The following is a 21,734-nucleotide window of genomic DNA, read 5'->3' as shown; positions in this document are numbered from 1 at the left end:
GGTTGTGTTCTGATTCACTGCACTCAGTCTGGGAATCGAAGATTTTGTTTGCTCTCCATCTGGGGTTGCTCCAATCCTGGTGCTTTAAGTATGGGATCATGCAGGGAAGAGTTATTTAAGACTGCAGAGCTGGTCCCCTCTTCCAACAACATTCTTGAGAGCCTGCGCTCGCTTTAAAGGGGCACCTGTAAGGTCTTGTTTTATTTATTTTTTTCCTTCCTCACCAGATCGATACTATTGTGGCTCGAGGGTGCCTGCTGTCAGGCTAAAAGGAAATACTTTTGTCCAGATTATTAAGATATCAGCCGGTACTAAAAGATATCACAAGATCTGAGAAAGCTCTGGCCCAAGGTTTTCCAAATTATTACAGCAAACGTTTGTTTGCTCTGCAAGTAGGTTCTCAACCAGGCTCATTAATTTGTCTAGCTTTGTTTTGCACCTTTTCGTCTAGTGGCTTCATAGAGTGTCTTTGTCGACTTCTTGCACCCCATTTGGTATTTTGTTGTTTAAAAAAAAAAAAGAAAAAATCACCACGTCTACGAATATCTGCTGTATTGTGTCCAGCCATTTCTCTGACCCTCGGGTAGGTCTGCCAAACATCATCTTGCTCCCATCTTTATTAGATGCTCCCTTGTTTTGTCTGTGGAGCTTAAAAATTAATGTTTCTCTCTTCTTTGGTGTTTGTTGGACATCGTGGGAAACCCATGCACTGTGAAGAGTGTTGCTTGGTTCTGGCATTGATCACCACACCTTCCAAGCAGTAGTACCTGTTTGTTGTTCTCTTCAATGCCACCACTGAACTCAGACAACCAGAGATGCAGGAAGTCCAGTCTGTGGTGAGGAGTGGCTATGCTCTGGAGGATGGAAATGGAAAGGTTCCTCTGTATAGAAGCAGGCAAGGCTGTCCTGACTACTGAATAGGGGCAGGGATACTATTTTACTACCTTCTTGTAAAGACCAGCATTGGCAAAGCCAGTAGGTTTCGCATACGTAAAGAGCTATTGGCTTTGCCAATGTGTTTTAGCCATGTTGTACACCAGCGTGGCTGCTGTTCAGCACAAAGTTAGTTGTGTGGAGTGGCTTCTTGTGAAGTGGTGTGGAGGAAGTAGAGTGTAGTAAAATGTAAAGTGGAGTGGCATGAAGTGGATTAGAATGGGATGGCATGGAGTGGCGTAGATTGGAGTAAAGTAAAATGAAGTGGCATAGTGGGAGTTGCATAAAGTGGAGTAGAGTTTTGGAGAGTTAAGCGGCTTAGAGTGATTAGACGTAGATAGGAGTGTCTTAGAGGAGTAGATTTAGAGCAGAGTAGATGGTCGTAGAGTGGACTTACTTAGAGCTGAGTAGATTGCAGTGGAGTGGCTTAGATTGGCGTAGAGTGGAATGGCGTAGAGTGGAGTAGTGTGGAATGACAGTGTTGTTGAAGGTTGTGGAGTGGCATAGGTTGGAATGGTAGGGGAGTAGTGTGTTGTAGAATAAAGTTGAGAAATGTGGAACTGAGTGGCAGAAGGAACTGCTTAGAGCTTTTTAGAATGGCATGGAGGGGCATAGAATGGAGAAAGTTATGGAGTAGTGTAAAGTGTCGTGGAATAGTGCAGAGTAGAGTGGCGAGTACAGTAGTGTGTCAAAGAACATAGTGGTGTGGAGTGTCAGGGTGGAGTGTCGTAGAGTAGGGTGACATACAGTGGAGTGGCGTACAGTGAGGTGTCAGAGTGGAGTGCATGTCATGGAGTGGCATGTCGTGGAGTGGCCTGGTGTGTCCTGGAATGAAGTGGCGTGTCATAGAGTGACGTCTCATCAAGTGAAGGGGCGTGTTGTGGAGTGACGTGGAGCAGATTAGAGTGGAGTGGCGCAGCATGTAGTGCAGTGGAGTAGAGTAGATTGTTTCAGAATAGCATGGAGTGATGCAGGGTAGAGTAGAGTGGTTCAGTGGCATTAGGTAGAATGGTGTAGAGTGCAGTGCTGCAGGGTAGAGTGGTGTTTTAGAATGGATTGGTGTAGAATGCAGTGGTTGATGTAGCAGAGTGTAGAGGCATACAGTGCATTGACGTAGAGTGGGTGGGTGCACTGCCAGTTCCTCGGGCACTCTGTCTCATTACGACAGAGCACTGTGGGACAAGATGGAGGACCTGTTCCCACACCTCCCTCCAGAGCTTAGGAAGAGAGGGGAAGCACATTTCTAAAGCCACTATTTGTTGTGCTCCTGATATCTCGGCTAGAGGGGTTAATACCTCCATTATTTTGCATTGTCATTCTTAGCTGCACATCTCTGGCTGCAAACCAGAAGTCCTGCAGCATCTTATCGACCTTCCCTTTGATGGAGCACACCTTTTTGGGCCACAAGGTAAAGAGATGCTAGAGAAAATCATGAAGGACACAGATATCACTAAAGCCATGTGTGCCATTCAGACACATCCAGTCAGGGGTTCCTGTCGGAGGCAGCAGGGTAGAGGCACCTCCAAGACGACCTCCCCTGACCACACCCAGTCCTATCAGCACAAGCAGCAGGCCTACCACCAGCAACTTGAGAGGTTACACACAGGGTTCCTTTTTGGGTAATAACTCCAAAAGCAAAGGCACTCACTCTAAGGTGGCCTCAACCTCCCAAGCAGCGGCTTGCCTTGCACCCCCCTGACCGCACAGCACCTGTTGGGAGGGGAAGTGGAACAGAGATTTCTTTCTTTCTGGGAAGAAATCGCCTCCAGTTGATGGGTTCTCTTCATCATAGAGCAGGCCTTTTGCCTTGAGATCACTTCAACCCTGCCAAAAGTCCTATCCCTCCCCACAAGCACAATCTCCCCCTCAAAACATCAGTGCCTTCTTTAGGAGGAGGCCCAGGCGCCCTTCATCAAGGGGGCCATAGTCCAGAACCACTATCACACTGTGGCAAGGGGGTCTACTCTGTATACCTCTAATCCACCAAAAGAATGGCACTGAAAGGCCCATTCAAGACCTCTGTACTTTTCAGCGAGTACTTCCTTTCAGAATATTTCCCGATGGTCACTCCACAAGATGTCCTGCCGCAGCTGCATCAAGGCATCTTCATGAACGCAGTAGATCTGAAGGATGCCTACTTCCATATACCCATCCTGTTCATCCCCACTGCCTGTGTGACATGGTAAATGGACAACATTATCTGTTCAAGGTATTACAATTCGGTGTTGTCACAGCCCCCAGAGTAACCACCAAATGCTTAGCTGTGGTATCTGCTAATCTCAGAAAGAGGGATACTCACATTTTTCCCAACCTCAACAATTGGTTGATCAAGAGTACATACACGCAACAGTCTCTCACTCACACCGAAGCCATAATATCCCTCCTTCACAGGTTGCAATTCGGCATTATTGGTGTAGAGTTCCACCTCCAGTCCCCTCAGATTCAGCCCTACTTGGGGGCTGTTTTCAATACAGTTGCGGCAAAGCATGCCCTAGTCAACCCAAGGTGCAGGCATTCAGCAGCTAGTGGCTCGTTTTCAAAGAACAGGTCACTCAGAACAGTATTGCACCCGGTATGGATGATGGCCTCATGCATAGCCATAGTCTCCTATGCCAGACTGCACTAGTCTGCACCAGCAGTGCCTATAGCCACAATTATCACAGGCGAAGGGTTACTTGGAAAATCTAATGTTGGTAGTGGGCAGAAGCCATCACACTCTGCAGTGGGGGAACAGCAAAATACTGTTGCAGGGCCAGCCCTTAACGCACACTGTTCTGCAGGTGACCATCACCACAAACGCCTCACTAAGGATAAGGGAGCTCATTTTCAACACTCAACTATTTAGGTCATGTGATGACCACAACAGCGGAGTCTCCACATCAATTACCTCAGGCTCCAGACAATCCAGCTAGCTCGTGAGGTCTTCCTTCAGGATATTCATCACATAGTAGTCCTCATAAAAACAGACAACTTGACCACTGTGTACTAGCTCCAAAAAACAAGTGGAACATACTATTGCAGTAGTCAACACAGGTCCAGAACATTTGGCATTAGGTGATTCACCATCTGATTTCCTTCCTGGTGGAGTACCTTCCAGGAACAGGCAATGACTTTGTAGACCTGCTCTGCAGGATGCATCAATAAGCCCACAAGTCCTTCTCCCATACTTCGTTGTTTGAAGAAGAAGGGGTGGGGGGTCCCTAAGATCGACCTCTTTGCCACAACATAAAAAGTAAAATGCCATATCTTTGTCTCCAGGTTCCCATACCCACAGTCCATGGACAACATTCTGTGGATAAATTGGCCTATGCTTTTTCTCCTTTCCCGCAACTACTGTATGTGATTCTAAAACTTCGAAAAAGCCATTCACTCTCACCTTGGTGACTTCCACATAGGCCTGACAACACTGGTTCTTAAAACTCTGCAAGATGCCCATTGTCAAAGGTGGGCATAGCCAGTTGGATTGGTAAGAGCATCCAACCTGTTGTATTAAGGCCAAAAGAACTTTGCCTTTGCCGCCAAGTCTGCATTCCAGCCTAAAAAGAAGGGACCTCTATGGCTTTCCGTTGAAATATCTCCAGAGGTAACATTTAGTAAGACAGGTTTGTGGTTCACTCTATACACCATATATGCACCACCTAGGCACGCTGACATCCAGATCCGAGGAAAAGCCGCCTTCTCAGTCATGTTTTGTATTTTTCTTCAATTTTTTTGTCAAGTCCACCCCCCCCCCCCCCCCCCCCACCCCCCCTTTCCTCCTGGTGTGGCAGGGACGTTATGCAAGGTGGCCAGCTTCAAGCCCTGCGGTGCTTGTCATAGACCAGTGTCCTGCAGCTTCTTTGCCTTTGGTGCTTCGAGTGCAACCATGACCCCAAGCCGTACACTGACTGCCACAACATGAACCCTATGGCCTTGAAGGAGCATTCCATCAAGCTCCTGGCAGTTCGGCATGCAACGCTGCAGCAGTCGGGGTCCTGGTTAAGAGGTAGGCCCCAGGAGCTGTTGTTGAGTCAGACATCTTCGTCGCACTCCAAGTCGCCTGGCCACTTCTCTGCATTCGTTGGCCAGGGGATGTGGGAGCATCAGCATCCGAGGCCTGGCTCTGCGGTAGACCCTGTACCGAATCCGCACCTTCCAGATTTTCCTGGAGCCGAAGCAACCCCCTTCCAACTAAAAGAATTCTATGCAGCCATGTGTCTCATAATTGGATGGACCAATTCCCCCGGAACGCCTTGAGGCTTGAGGGGTCGGCAGGAGCTCCTTCTGGTAAGGTGCCAGGAGCTCTGGCCCTGAATCCAATGGGGCCCTGAGCATCCTTTCCTGGATCTGGACTGACACCAGTCGTACTGCCTCGACCTTACCTGGCACCAGTTTCAATTCAGACGCCAGCGGTGCGCCACCCCCATTCTTGTCCCTGACTCCGACATGGTGTTGGAAGTGCAAAGCTCACAGCCGTACCCAGTGTCATCTGAAGCTATGCCTTCTAGGCCCGGAGCTTGAGCCCTATTCCTATGGGCTAGGACTTGGGAGGAAGACCCTAACATGGACTGGTGTGAGGACCTGGATGAAGCCGGTGGGCTGGATACTTCTCCAGATACTGGTATGCTTTCCCCCACTACCTTGGCCACAGAGGAGGGAGTGGCATTCATGATGTGGTACAGAGGGTGGTCTGTGACCTTCAGTTGCTCTCGGTGGCAATCAAGACTAACGTCATGACAGAGGTGCTGCAGTGGGAAGGCTCCCCCTCAGAACTGCTGCTTCTGTTTAATGAAGCCCTCACTGGCATCCTTATGGGGACATAGGCTAAACCTAGCACAGGGTCTTCTGTAAATAGGACGATACCTCGTCACCACCTCCCCACTCCAGGGGACCCAAACGTCCTCACCCAATACCCTACCCTAGAGAGTTTGTTGGTCCAAGCATCTACGTCCCATGTAAATCCTGGCTTAATACCCACCTCACCTCTGGATAGGGAATTCAAGAGTCTGAACACTTAGAGGAGGAAGATGTTTTCTTTCACCAGCCTAGCATTGCAGCCCGATAACACTGCATGCCTTGTGGGCAGCTACTCCCACACTCTGCGAGACATGGCTGCACAGGTGCTGCCAATCTTTTTGGACAAGATCCGGGCAGTGGCTGTGGTCTCTCAGGCTGTCACCAACAGGAGAGAGTCAGCGAAGTTCACTCTACGTTGTGGACTTGACAAGACTGACTCACTGGGCAGAAGTGTCTCGTAGACTGTGGCCTTGACGTGTTACACCTCTGGCTTTTCTGTGTTACACCTGATTCAGGATGACTGGATTTTCTGTGGATGCCCTCATACCATCATGGGCATCCAGTTGGTGGCAGAATTCACCATCACCTGCTCCACTGGCAGTTCATAACATAGCAACATCACAAAACAAAATAAAATGATGGACGGAGTGTTGAAACTTTTCAAACACTCACCCCCAGTCACAGATCTGGGTTTAATCCATAGTTATTTTTCTCGCCACGTCACCCCAGTTTGGACCCAGCCATATGCAAATCAGTTTTGACCCTGTTCCCCATGTTCATAACATCAGACAGGTGGGCTTTGCAGATCGTATGATGGGGTTACGCCCTCCCCTTTGTAATTACCCATGCCACCATCTTAAAGCAGACTGAGAAAGGATCATTTCTCCTTCTCCACCAGGAAGGCACATCTTTCATGGCCAAGTGAGCCATAGAGAGGGTGTTGATGCCAAAAGTGGGTTGTGGTTGCTATTCCCGCTACTTTCTGGTGCTGTAAAAGGACGGAGGCATCCGTCTTATCTTAGACCTACAGCCCCTCATCTACTTCCTCAAGAAAGAGTTTAAAATGCTCATATTAGCTCAGGTCCTGTCTGCCTTGGATCCAGGAGACCGAATGGTAGTGTTGGACTTGGTGTCAGACGCATATTCCCGTCCTGCCTGTCCACAAGCTTTACCTGCAGGTCAAAGTCAGCCAAGAGCATTTTCAGCTCACAGTGCTCCCTTTTGGGCTTACCAGCGCCCCTCAGGTGTTCACCAAGGTGATGGTGGTGACTACAGCTCATCTGCGAAGATCAGGGGTGTCAGTCTTCCCCTTTCTTGATGGCTGGCTGTTGAAGGTGGGCCCGCCCCAGGCAGTCGCGGAAGATCTGCAGTGGTAATTAACATACCGTGATTTGGTCAGTGGCAGACCCTTCTCCCTTCCACAACCAGATCTCACAGTTATGACAGATGAGTCACTCCTGGGATGGGAAATCCACCTGGGAGAGGTGGAGATCAGAGGACTCTGGTCTTCCACGTATTCCGGTTTCCACACCAGTTTGTTGGAGAACCGTGCACTCCGTTTGAAAGCCTTTCAACTCTCCATCATGGGAAGGCCAGTGCAGGTGTCACAGACAACAACTTTGCCATATGGTACTGCAACAAACAAGGAGGGTGGTGTCGTGGACCATTTGCCAAGAGGCCCTGTGTCTCTGGACATGGCTTGAACATCAGGACATATAACCAGTGGTTCAACAGCTGGTGGGTTCTGCCAGGTTGGATGAACTCAGCTGAAAAAGTCTAGGGGACCATGTAGGAAAGTACCCTCTTTTTGGCTTGGTTACCCCCACTTTTTGTCTGTTGTCATTATGTTTTGACTGTGTTCACTGGGATCCTGCTAACCAGGACAGCAGTGATTGCTCTCTCCCTTTGAACTTGGTTGCTTGGATCACACACCCCACATTTGGCATACTGGTGCCCCCTTATAGGTCCCTAGTGTATGGTACCCAGGGCATTGTGGCACCAGGGGTTCCCTATAGGCTGCAGCACTGTATTATGCCTCCCACGAGAGCCCATGTAAAATGTGCCTGCAGGCCTGCCATTACAGCCTGTGTGAAAGGGTACATGCATAACTTTCACTTCATGTCAGTGCACCAGAGAGCAGGGTGCAGGTACCTGTGTGTGAGGGCACCCCTGCATGAGCAGAGGTGCCCCCACAATCTCTAGCGCCATTTTCCTGGACTTCGTGAGTGCGGGGACACCATTTTACGAATGTACTGAACATAGGTCACTACCTATGTCCGGCTACATAATGGTAACTCTGTACCTAGGCATTTTTGGTATCAAACATGTCGGAATCATACCCCAATACTGTTGCCAGTATTGGTTGTATGATTCCATGCACTCTGAGGGCTCCTTAGAGGACCCCAGCATTGCTCCTACCAGTTTTCTGGGGTTTTCCAGGCACCCCATGCTGCTGCCACCCCTCAGATGGGTTTGTACCCCGCTCCTGCTTGACTAGCTCAAGCCCAGGAAGGCTTTCCTTTGGGAGAGTGGGGTAACACCCTCTCCCTTTGAAAATAGGTGTTACATGGCTTGGGAGGGGTAGCCTCCCCAAGCCACTGGTATGCTTTAAAGGGCACACTTGGTGCCCTCCTTGTGTAAACCAGTCTGCACTGGTTCAGGGACCTCCTGTCTCTGCTCTGGCACGAAACTCGACAATGGAAAGGGGAGTAACCACTCCCCTGCCCATCACCACCCCAGGGGTGGTGACCAGAGCTCCTCCAGATGGCACCTTGATTCTGCCATCTCGAATCCAAGGTGGGCAGAGGCCTCTGGGAACATCTGAGTGGCCAGGTCAGGCAGGTGACGTCACAGCCCCCTCCTGATAGGTGGTCACCTGGCTAGGTGACCAATCCCCTTCCAGTGTTATTTAGGGTCTGCCTCTGGGTGGGTCCTGAGATTCGACGTTCAAAACTCCAGCACTACTCCTTTGTAATGTTTACTTTGACTTCTGGCCACTGGGATCGCAATTAGACTCCAAAGGAACCTACAATCTTTAGCTACAGCGGTGACTCTGCTCTGCAGCATTGTTTCTCTGGTTCCTTTCAGCAGCTGCTACATTTCTCCGGCTGTGCATCCTCTGAGGGTGGCAAGTCTTCTGTCTGAACAAGGAGCAAGAAGTAATCTCCCTTGGAGTGAAGGAGTCACTTCTCTGCATCCGCAGGCACCAACTGCAATGACGACCGGCTGCGTGGATCTCTTTTCACCCTGAGCTGCGTAGATCCTGCATCACAGGTGGTGGTCTGGAGTGGTCTCCTTGGTCCTCCCTGCCCAGCTGTCCAACTTTAGCGAAGGTAGGCCCTTGCCTTCCCACGCAGGACAGTACCCTGGTGCACAGCGTCTCTTGCAGCTACCAAGGCATGTTGATGTCTCCTCCGAGGGATTTTCAGGCTCCTTTTAGCCCCTGTCCCCCAGCACTCTTCCCTGCAACGCACAGCCATCTGCATGCTTCTTCTGCGACGTGGGACCTCTCCTCAGGTTGGCTGGGTGGGCCTCTCTGACACTCCTGGGCTCCCTGCCCATGGGTCTTCTGTGGGGGCTGCCTGCTCTTCTTTGGACTCTCTAGATTGCTGAGTGTCGCCTGGGACTTTGCCCGTGGGTTGAGTTCCCCTTGGACCTTGCTGCTCCCGGGCAGCTCCACCTTTCCTCCAGCTGCAACATTTGCCTTTGCCAAGGCTTGTAAGTGTTTTTTCCACACCACAGACTGACTGCAATCCTTCATCCGGCGTGGGACGTCGACTGCATCACCCAGCAACTCTTCATCTGCTCTTGTGCTCCAGTGCTGCATTGCTGACCGTCTGTCTCACCATCGACCAACTCCTGCATCCACAGACTGGTGGGTAGTGGCTTCTGCCACCACTGGACACTCCAACTGGACTTGGTCCCCTTCTTTTCCAGGTCTTACTCTTCAGGGATTCACCTTTTGGTTTCTTGCAGTCTTGTCTGGAGCTTGCAATATCTTTCTCTGAAGTCCTTTGGGTTGGTTTGGGAAAAGCCAGTAACTTACCTCTTTCCTCCTGGTCGCTGGTGGGGAACTCTGGTACTTACCTTTGGGGTTTCCTAGTTCCTGCAGCTCCCCTCTACCAATCCCACTTTCTTGGTTGGGGGCCGACCATCCCATTCAATTTTTTTTAGTATATGGTTTAGTCGTTAACCATACCACTCCTATCCAGAGTTCTCAAGAAAACCAAGAATGACCTGGCCCAAGTCATCCTTGTGGTTCCGGACCGGGTGTGGAGAGTCTGGTTTTCTTAGGTATTAAGCATAGCCATTGATCCTCTGATCAGGCTGCTCATTTGGGAGAATCTTCTGTTGCAGCAGCAGGGGAGGGTCCACCACCCAAACCTGTCAAGTCTCCACCTTCTGAAGTGGAGATTGAGCAGCAGCAGTTGACTGCTGTCGACCTTCCTCCTGAAGTTTATGATGTCATCTTGGCAGCCAGGCTTCCCTCCACAAAGACAGTATACGCCTGCTATTGGATAGAAAATTGAGGCATGGTGTGAAAAAAAATGATCCCCTTTCTATGTCCCCCTTTCTCAGGCTCTACTTTTCATTTTTTATTTTCCCTTGCCCAGCAGGGCTCTGCTCTGGGCACTCTCAAGGGCTACCTTTCTGCTTTTTCTGCGGGCCCTGACAAGTCATGCCTCTTCAAATCCCCTATTGTAAATAGGTTTGTTCATTTATTTCTTCCGTCTGCTACTGTCATGCCTCAGTAGGACCTTAATCTTGTTTTGACTTTTTTGATGTGTGCGCCATTTAAGCGTCTTCAGAATTGTTCTCTTGGGCTCCTTACAATCAAAACAGCCTTTCTTGTGTCGATCTGCTTGAAGAGTGAGTAAGCTTCAGGCTTTGTCATCCAAGCCTCTTCACCATCTATCCTGATAATCTGGTGCTTCTGCTAGATATAGTCTCTACCAGATAAGGCATTAATTAAGGTAAGTAACTTGTTCTTCTTGCATGGTCACCAAACTGTTGTATCTACTGCTCCATCTAGCTCACCTTCCCTGCGAAAACCGGTCTAATGGTGGAGCCGGTGCCCATGAGCATTGCCAACTAAGGGAAAGGTCACTATACCACAAGACTAAGACTTATTAGAAGAAAAATGTGTTGCAATCGTCCTCTCCTGACACTGGATGGAACAGATGTTTACATTGTAAGTAACATTCCTTTCCTTACTGCTTCACAGATTGCATATATCTACTAATTTACCCATGGAAACAACTGTACTTCATATCTTTTGAATTTGATTTTTTTCATAGCTGCACAAATTTCACACTTTGCATCCTGATTTTTGTTAAGTACATCTGAATAAACATGAAAAAATGCCATGCCATGAACCATGTATGCAGGTGAGCATTGTGTAATATTCTGTTTATTTCCATAATTGTGAGAGGAGGCGCGTCAAGACTCAGATGAGTCTTAACCTCTTGTGAGTCTTGGCCCTCGCCAAACAATAGAAATCAAATAGTTACACATGGCCCATCTTCATAAATCATTTTTTAATGATCACGTAATTTGATAATGTAATTTTTTGATTTCCAGTGCTCTGTGGGACATCGAAACTGGCCAACAGACCACTACCTTCACAGGACAAACTGGAGATGTAATGAGCCTTTCCCTTAGTCCAGACATGAGGACATTTGTTTCTGGTGCTTGTGATGCTTCATCCAAGCTTTGGGATATTCGAGATGGAATGTGCCGACAGACATTCACAGGACATGTATCTGATATCAATGCAGTTTGTGTAAGTTACAGTTTTATTTGTTAATTTACCCCTAATTAAGAAGAGCCTCTTGCACTGATGAGAGCTTACCTGAAGAATGTTGTGTGTCCGACTCTTGCTGTGCTAAACTGAACGACCTCCTTTAGTCAGCTCTTCTGTCTGGAGAGCATTTGTAAAGACCCTGTTGAGCACTTGGATTTTGTTTATCTTAAATTGAAATACAAATCTTCATATGAAACGTTTGTGCAAAAACAAAAAAAATACCCTTATTTTTTTTTCCTAATAAATATAATGAACCAGTGTTTCGGAAAGAGGTATCCCATTTCAAGATGCATACCCATGGAACAAAGTGCTAAAAATGTATCTGTTACAGAATCTTTCATCATACGTGTGCATTCTCATGATAGGATCATATTTAAATACTAAATCTGTGTAAGGAACATTAACATCACACCTTCAAAGCTGATATGCTGAAAATCATGGTACAAAGCTGAAAATTATCCATTAAGTAATTACAAAATTATAATTGATATGTTTTATAGCGCTTCGAAAACTTTAAACCTTCAGCCATAAATATAATAAACTTAGGTCCTAAATGTATATGTCCCTCATTTAATGGATATAAAATTGCAGGCCAGAATACCTTACCAGATAAACATTGTGTGTTCTAACATGTCAGTACTCTACTTAACACCATTTGCAGATTCCCACCTGGCCTTGATTCCTTTTCCCTTTGTTTTGCACTTTTAATTTTTCATGTGTTGCATATTTTGGCACCCTCTTCCTTTATCTAGAACATTATTTAAAAACAAAAAAATGAAAATGTCTTATCTGCCTAATCAATAGTAATTTAATTATGTGGGACCAAAAGATGTTAACGGTAAGCTCAGATTTCTGTTTAATTTGGGTGTAATAATATTCTTTTGTACACCATTGAAGTAGAATCTGAAAGCAGCCATACATACCATGGGTGTAGAGGGAGTTCTTTAATTTGGAGGTCCTTTTGTTGTTCTATGTATTCTGTGGTTTACCAGTTAGATCGTGGTAGTGTTATATTGGCAGTTCCCATTAGAGTAGGGTTAAGACTGATTTACATATAACTGGGACCAAACTGAGGTGTCATGATGTGCAGAAATAACGATGGAGCATTGATTTGCTACTAGCTGGGTCCAAACGGAGAATGTATGGTGGGCAAAATAACGATGGAAATTAATTCAAGCATTCCATCCATCACTTTTTGTATAGTTCAGTATGGTGCCTTAAGAGTGACGGGTATGTGCATATGTGGGTTGTGTGCAATTTGTCACCTGAACCAAGCTAAACTGGTCTGATGAGCCCCATATAGGGGCGAAACCGATCCTGGTTGCTTGTGTTTCGGCTCAGGGAGGGTCTGACTAGGCAGTTTGGCTGAACTGTTCCCATTGGAGCATTAATTGCATCTAGCTGTGTCCAAACTGAGATGGCATGATGTGCAAAATAATGGTGGACAGGGATGTGGCCCTGAGTAATTACCAGTGGCTAAGATTAAATCAAGCATTCCATCCATCACTTTTTTGTATACTTTAGGTTCTCAAAATGTGGCATTGCCCGCTGCACCACAGCTTGCTTCTTCTTAAGCCACTTCAAGGTTGGAAGGCCTCTATAACGCAGATCAGTAGCCCACTGAACAAGAGATATGGCTCGTGCAGCTGCACTTTTTGCTGTAATGACCCTTGAGGATATTTGTGATGCAATGATGTGGACTTTCACTTATATGGTCATCAAGCACAGCTGCCTTGGCGATTTGTCAAATCCAGGATGACTTTCGTAGAGAGAACCTCTTTCACTGAAGTGAGCCTCATTTTTCTACTGTTCATGCATACAGTATTATCTTTCTCCTTTGGTTGTCTTTATTCAAGCATGTTAATTTAGAACAGACCCATGGCTTGGAGGATGCAGATTCATTTTCTTAATCTACTTGTCCATTGGAGGAAAACCTTTAGAAACCTACTCGGGCTGTAAAGAAATCCACATTTCCCACCTACTCTCAAAATCAGCTACCTGGGCTGACAAACAAAAATTATTAGGATGAATTTTTTGTTTTCTAAAGTAAAAATTAGTTACTGAGAAATATATCTAGGGTCGAGGAGCTTTAGGTGGTTTACATTGCACAGCGATGCTTTTTAAGAGAACATGATTCAGTCTGTTTTTAGGTCTCATCTTCCAGATACCTGAAACTCTCTTGTTTCGAAAGTCCTCTATTGAAATCACAGTAGATTTAGAGTTCACCTATGCTTATGACTAGTTGGTTTTATCATCACCATCATGTGCTTGCTTTGTATTTGATTTCTTGCTTTTCTCTTCATGTGTTTGTATCTTCCCAGGAGCATAAATTCTTTATGATCCGATTACTTGCAGACTTCTACTGCTAGGACTACATTTTTATTTGTATTCAAATTCTCCAAAAGTGCACACGTTTTCCAGCTCTCTTCATGTGTACTTCAAACCCCCATTCACACACACACATTGCTTGTTGCTCTCTCTTGTGTGCTTTTCCTCCTGTGTGGCATTCTCCCCTAGCCTGTCTGCATTACTTTGTGCCCCCATGGACAGTTTTTCCCTCCTCCTTACCGTATTTTTCATTTAATCCAATAACACAGAGCCACATTCATTAGGTACATTTACCCTCATATCTTAGACTGTGATTCGAACTTGTGAAAATTCACACACTAATATCTACTACGGGTGCATTATGCCTTCTAGCTTTCTCGCTGTAATTAGCATCTCTGGCATAAATGATTCTTGAAGGAAATGTCCAGTTTTCTGCATAGGATTAGAACGTGTGAAAACAGCAGGTTATTCACTAAACTAGCGTGGAAGAATTGGAACCAATGACCGACAGAATCAAAAATAACTTTTACTTTTTTTTAATGTCTGGCTCCTTTGTCTAGAATCTCTTGTGTTCTCCTTTTTTTTTTGCTGATATCGCTTTTTAAACTAATTTCTTTTAACTCCTTTCCCCATTTTTCAACCAATTCATGCTTTTGTGTGCTCCTGTTCCTTCCTGCTGTGTGTCCTTTAGTCAAGTTTCCTTTTCTGCCTTCCATGTTCATTCCTAGTATGGGTGCTGGTAGTGGAGTGCAGCAGATTCATCTTCAGGGGCTCAGTTTGAAGCTCAAGGCTTACACGCAAACTTCACCAAGCGACTCACAAACACGATTGACAAACACATAACGAGAGATGCACAAAACTTACAGACACCCAAAACACACTGCCAATAGACAAAGATATGCATCCTGAACTGTAGGACATACGCATTGCAGACATGTCCCCTGCAGGAATACCCTTACGACACACTCACGCTACTTAAGCACACACTTCAGATAATCATAACAGGTGCACCCACTCACACATCTTGCAGAAACACACACTCTACAAAAAATAGTACACAGACCCTCCTTGCACACACAGACCCTGAGGGGAAATGCACCTGAGACCGACACTTGATGCATCAAAAACATACTCCCAGCAGCCCTACCCATCTACAAACCCACAACGCCACTGATTCAGGCTGGTGCCTAGATTGGTGTATGTGCAAGGATGCTGAAGGATTCGGAGCAGTGCAAAGGTCACATTCATAATAGTACATAGTTTGTAAGATTGGGGGCAGGGGACGAGTAGCTCAGCATTCAGGAAAGTGAGCAGGGGTGAGAAGGGTGTGTTAAAGACCCCTCATGAAGCAGGGAAGGGTGATACGTTTGGTTTAGATTAGAGGCAAGATCTGAAAAGGGGGCAGTTGCAGTAAGTCAGTAGTGCGGGGGCTGCCCTGCCCTGCTTGCTGGGGCAGAAGGGAGGAAGCTGGGATAAAATGGCAGGTAGTCATTTTGTAACACCGACTCAGTTACAAAATGGCTACCTGCACTCACTATTGTTACCATGGAAGTTATGTTGCCCCCAAACTTTACCATTGTTACTGCATAATGCCCTTGTGTACTGGCGTTCAGCACTTCACCCCACACAGACCACGGTCCTGTATGCCCCCAATATTCCACTGTGCGGCCTGCCCACACCTACAGTGTTCTATTGATGGCTAGACTCTCGGAAGAACAGGGTGTATCAGCGGTGGGGGACCTGTTAGAGGTGGGCTCGCTGATTCCACATCGAGAATTTGTGCAGGCACATGCTCTCCCCAGGACTCTCTTCCTGTGCACGCCGCTCTCTTGTGATTTATCAGAACCCGCTGGACACAGACAGTGGAAGAGCCATGAACACATGCATTGGTACAAACAATTCATGAGATGGGCACAGGTAGACACTTAGTTCGGTGGCTCTGTTAAGGTATACACCTTCACCTTCAGTTGTTGCTAACCCTATTAAGAGACAAATGTGAAACAGAGATAGCTCGCCCACCACACGACAAGGAGTGGAGATTCCTCTTAGAATGTGCCACCCATATACCCCGCAACCCATGGTTTAAGTTTATTCAATTTATGATCTTTCATAGGGCATACCGAACCACCGCAAGGGTTCATGCACTCTTCCTCTCGCCGTCATCCACTTGTCCCCGATGCAGCATCAAAGATGCAGATTTAATACACATAATTTGGGCACGTTGACACCTGTCACCCTTCTGGGTAGAAGTTAGTGACTCGCTTATGTCACTAACAGATCATTCCTATTGGGACACAAACGAACATTGCATACCGGGCTCTAACTGCGTCCAAAGAGTGCCTGCACTGAGGCATGTTTTGTAGGCCTGGTACTACTACTGACCAAGCAGCAAATAACTCATAGTTGTAAATTGCCAGCCCCCTCTTGGTGGTGCAGTGAAGGGAGGAGGTATGCTGGGGGGGGCTGCAGAAAGCACAGCACTGTGCAGGGAAGAGTGCAGGGTGTTACATAAACGACCAATTTCTATGGTGTGGGACATGCTGCTGGAACAGTTCTGACTACATACATCGCAAGGACACTTAAGTGTGGGCCTTCCCGTGTACCAGGAAGTGCAATCAGTGAACATTTCTGATCCCTTCCCAGCTGATGTTCCAAAAGTGATTTTGAATACTGTACGCATCCTGCCGTGGACATGATTCATTTATTTTCTATCAAGTAGTACACACCTATGGAGCGGGACTATCTTGGTGTTTAAGTTTGGAGGAGGCGGTGGAGGGAGTTACTAACTACAGACGAGAGTAGGTGAAATATACTGAGCGCGGATCTCAAAACTACCCAGATCCTCCCACTCCTAAAGAAACCTACACTAGACCAATATGACCTCGCTAACTACCAGCTCATCACTGACCTACCATTCATCAGCAAAATCGTCGAAAAAGCTGTCTATGTTGAACTCGCATCAGTGTTAATCATCTCCTGCACAAATACCAATATGGATTCAGATCACCCTGCAGCACGGAGACCGCCACCTTGCTCATTATAGATGATCCCCGCATGACCACAGATGAATATTTCCTCCTGATATTGTTGGTCCTCTTGGCCGCCTCCAACACAGGTGACCATCCCACCCTAATTAGCAGCTTCAAGTTGTAAACGGTATTTGCTGGCAATGCCCTTCACTGGTTCTCCTCATACCTTGCGAACTGTCATCAGTTTGCTCACATGGGCACCAAAAGATCCCTATCATGTGTAGAGTCTCCTAGAGTTCTGGTCTGTCTCTTGTGATCATCAGTCTTTACATGGAGCCCTTTGAAGATCTACTCGCAGATAACAGCATCAAGATTCACCAATATACTGATAAAACACAACTCAACTTGAAAGACTCCTCTGCTTCAGATATCCAATGCCTTAAACACTATTTTCACTTAACCCAGACCTGTATGTCCAGCGCCTGCCCGAAGCTCAAGACAGAATTCCTGTTATTTGCTAAAGACAACAAACACGTTTGAGTAAAGAACTGGTTCAATGACCTAAACCTTCACTGCTTCTAACCCCAACCCTCACCAAATGTCACACCACTCAGATTCAACCTGGACAACAACCTCTCCCTCAAAAAGAAAAAATAGACTGCCTTGTAACTGCTCTCACATCGAAAATGTAAAACCTACTAAACACCACACTAGCATCTGGCTCGCCATAGACTGTCTCATCCATTCTCCGAAGAACTACGATCGCATCACTCCCATCCTTCTGAAACTCCATTGGCTCTTCTGGCCGGCCTTCAGAATCTTCTTAACAGGATGCATCATTTATGTAGTCTTCACAACCTGCAATCTTTACTATCTTGCAGCAATCTCCCCATCCTAAACTGGTTTGTGACACACCTGCAGCCAGGATGCCATCAGACTGTAAACGAAGAAGCTTGAAAAAAAAAAAAAAAAAAAAGGCAACAGGCTTTTTTCATCAGGACCTCCCCAATGCTTCTCCAATTTAGGAAAAGGTTAAAGACTTATCTCTTTAGAGAACACTGTTTCGCTATGCATTAACCATCCACAACTCCGCTTCCTCTGCTGTTAGTCATTGACATAAAGCTTACGTTTTGACCATGTATGTGTTTCGTTTTGCCTTTTGGCTGATTTCGAGCAAGAGCAGTGCCTGGTGTTAACCAATACATGCTTACATGCATACATAAATAGACTAGGATTTTGCCTCTCCTTTCTTAGCATTGGTTTATTCCTCTTGTATTTTAAAGTTTGTTGTAGCCAATTAAACTCCCAGCATGGGATTTGGCCTGAATTAGTTTTTTTTGTGTGTAAGCCACTCTTGTTGAAAATGTACAGTAAGACCATTAAACTGCTGAAAGACAGTTGTAGTACTTCCTTGCATTACACACAGCAGAACTTTAAAAAAAAATCCTTTTTTTTTTTTTTTAAATAGTCTTTTTATTTTTGGGAGGTACACCAGTCTTCTATATATGGACCAGGCTGTCAAAGCCCAGTTCCTTTTTATGTATTTTATTGTCTAGGTGCCTATTAGACATAATGGACATTTAACCACCCGCAGCCCCAAAAATTCCCTCAGATAGCCACATGTCTCGGATGTTCGAAGATACAAATTCCACACTTCTGAATGCTGGAGAAAGACGTTGCCTTTAAATACATTTTTTCTGAATTGGTACCTTTCATTGATTTGCCTGACCTTACTTCCCTTTCCTGAGACTGCAGTTTATTAGTCTTGGCAGTTGATAAGTACGTGGGGAGTTGCATCTGTTAGTCTGTCCACTTCATTGGTCTGAGTTAGCCATAAAATGAGGTGGGTAGGTTACAGGCAGTCTAAGGCTGTTTCAGTGTTAGTTAGTGTATATGAACTCTGCTGTGTTTAAGTAGGTTACCAAGGGTTACTAGACTGACAACAGAGTCGTCAAGCATGGGAGTCTATGAATATCACTTAATGCTGAAGAACCGTTGCTGCAGGTAAATAAGTCTTTCTTCTCCAGTATTGGAGTATCTTTCATAGATTCACATGCTTGAATCATTCCCCGTCGTCAAAGGGGGAGCCCCATGGTACATAGAAATCAATAAATAGATAAATTACCCTTTTTTTTTTTTTTTGTAGTCAATGGCAAAAATACATTCACTTTCCTAGCTATCGGCCTCATTAGGAAAAGCCCAAAGTTCAGCCAATCAGGCAAGACCACCCCTTTAGAATCCTCAGCACAGAGGCTCAGTCTCTCAGATTTTCTATCGCACGTCGTGTGTAAGGGAGTCTCCCTGAGCTCTGCTCAGTTTACTTTCTCTTCAGGAGATATTGTTCAGCTTTCACGCTTAGCTTCGCTGTAGTTCTTTTTCCATCATGTCTACAGCTAGAAAAGGTTTGTTTAGACCTTGTGGTACCTGTGGAAAATTAAGGCTTCATTGTGAATAACCTCACAAGGACTGCATATACTGTCTCCATCCTGAACATAAGATCAAGGATTGCAAGATCTGCAGGACATTTCCTAATAAGACTCTCAGAGACAGAGAAGCCAGACTCCTGCTTTGGCTTCAGAAGTGAAAATCCAGAGAAACTCTCTGAGGAGGAGGACAGCGATACATCAGTGGCCTCAAGAAAGAGGAAAAGGTCTGTGGAGAGCTTCTCCCCCAAGAGCAGTAAGTCAGCTAAGAAGCTGCATGTGTTTAAGGACAGACCTGAGGAACACCCATCAACATCCAGGGAACATAGTGGTAAGGTTCGTTCTGAGCCATCTACTCCAGCTACCACATCAATAAAGCTCAAAAGATCTTGAAGTTTCCTACCACCGTCGACATCCAAGATTTCCACACCGTCGACGGTGGCGTCGACGACCGCATCGTCGACGGCAGGTCTTCTTTCATAGACAACAGCGACGGCCACATTTACAGCTCCGTCGTCACCAATGATTATTACTTTATCTCCGCTGTCAGCTACAACCATAACGTCGGTGAGCTTAAAATACGGTCCCTCACCTGCTCACACCTTAAAGATTACAAAGAGACCGTCGGCGGGGAAAAAGGTGAGGTCTCTATCTTCGACGCACTTATCAACGGGTAAGCTCCAAAGCTCTTTGTCGACGATCCCACCGACTGACGCATCGATGGCGCGGCAATCTACTTTCCCATCAGAGGCATCGGCTATGACGACACCTCCGCCGACGACAGCTCCGTCGACACTGGCACCGTCTACGGCAACTCCGTCGATGCTCGCACCCCCGATGACGACACCGCTAACGATGGCTCCGTCTACGCCTACACCGTCGACGAGAACACCATCGACGAACGTACCGACGACGGCTCAATTTCTTGAATCTGTATCTAAACAATATGAAGCATCTCCTTACTTACCTCAAAGGATTCTGCCAATAAAGAGTAAATCTACTCACCTATTACCTTCTCATACATCGCCTAGTAAAGTCGTGCCAGTACCCCCGCAGCAATTGCTGAGGAGGAGGATGACATATATTCAGATGATGTTTTTTTCCCGGTGGCACGTAGCCCTTCAGAACTACGCATTAAATGTCAGGAGGAGGATGAAGAGGAGAGTGACCAGCTCTATTTGGCTCAACAGCCGCAGAGCCACGTACAACCTCAGGAGGAACAGGAGCAGACGATCCAGATGCCTGTCTCTTTGATAGCCAATCTTCAGCAGATGATGCAGGACTACTACACTGGATTCCCTCCACCTGGCTCCACTACTCCAGTACAACCTCCACATACACAGATATCTACTCCTGTTCGGCCATCGGATTCTACTGAACGTATCCCAGGTCCTTCATCTGGGCAGGATATTGATCCACCTTCGTCAGGACGAGCAGGAGGAAGGTGAAATTCAAGACACTGACTCGCTCATTCAGGAATGGGATGAATATCAGATCCAGACGCCATCCCCTTCTACGTCACCACCGGTGGACTCTCCACCACAGGACATTGGTGGTTTTCACAGTGTGATGGAAAGAGCTGCAAAAAGATTTCAACTGCCAATAACATCAAAGCAGTCAGACTGTTTTCTATATGACTTCAAAGAGGACACTAGGAAGTCAGTAAGAGCAATACCCATTGTTGACTTCATTTGGGAAGAGGGGCTTAAAGCCATGCAGACCCCATCTTATATACCAGCAGTACTACCAAGACTTGAGAAGAAATACAAAGCACCAGACAACTCTCCAGCATGTTTGGTTATTCACCCTAAGCCGGATTCTGTCATATCACAGGCAGCTCAGCGAAGGTCCAGAAACCCGTCTTCATATTTGACTGCCCCCCCTGGATAAGGAGGAACGACGGTTAGAGACGAATGGCAAAACATTTTCAACTATGGTGGCCACTACAGTCAGCGCAGCGAATTCCCTGGCAATCCTGGGTATATACGACCGTCAGATGTGGTCCTACATGTCGCAGTTTATAGAGCTACTGCCGGAAGATAGTAGAGCGAGCGAAAGCGAGCACAATATTACAGGAGGGTGAGAAGATCTCGGCTGAGATTATAGACTGCGCCATAGATGTCTCGTCTACAAGTTTCCGCCAGTTAGCCGGAGCAGCCGTACTCCGGCATCAGGGGTGGCTGAAAGCTACATCGTTTCGACCAGAGGTGCAATTAAAGATACTGGACATGCCCTATGATGGTGAGCTCTTGTTCGGTAAGCATGTAGATGATGCTTTGCAGTCTATAAAGACAGAAACCGAAACAGCCAGATCCCTGGGTACATTGCAATACAGAAGACAGCCCTTTCGAGGAGCGAGAGGAAGGGGGCTCTATTCTTATAGAGGCGGCTCACACCAGTACTACCAATACTCATCATACCAGGGCCAGTTTCGTTCCACCATTGGCCAGCAACTGTTAAAGCCAAAGAAACAGCAAGAAAACACTGACCTTCATCAGTTGC

At 46.5% G+C, this 21,734-nt stretch overlaps 1 protein-coding gene across 5 annotated transcripts in view; it reads left to right on the top strand.

Annotated features, from left to right (window-relative positions):
* Positions 1-21,734, top strand: part of GNB4 (G protein subunit beta 4) — a 541,779-nt gene that overhangs the window by 419,970 nt on the left and 100,075 nt on the right. For all 5 annotated transcript variants that reach the window (XM_069213078.1, XM_069213079.1, XM_069213077.1 and 2 more), the window contains one exon: positions 11,290-11,491. In XM_069213078.1, coding sequence (XP_069069179.1) covers positions 11,290-11,491 — 202 coding nt within the window. The remainder of the gene's footprint in view (positions 1-11,289; positions 11,492-21,734) is intronic.

Source organism: Pleurodeles waltl, chromosome 11 (assembly GCF_031143425.1).
Source record: "Pleurodeles waltl isolate 20211129_DDA chromosome 11, aPleWal1.hap1.20221129, whole genome shotgun sequence".
In the NCBI taxonomy this organism is placed as follows: Eukaryota; Metazoa; Chordata; class Amphibia; order Caudata; family Salamandridae; genus Pleurodeles; species Pleurodeles waltl.
This window is presented reverse-complemented; position numbering and strand designations above follow the sequence as displayed.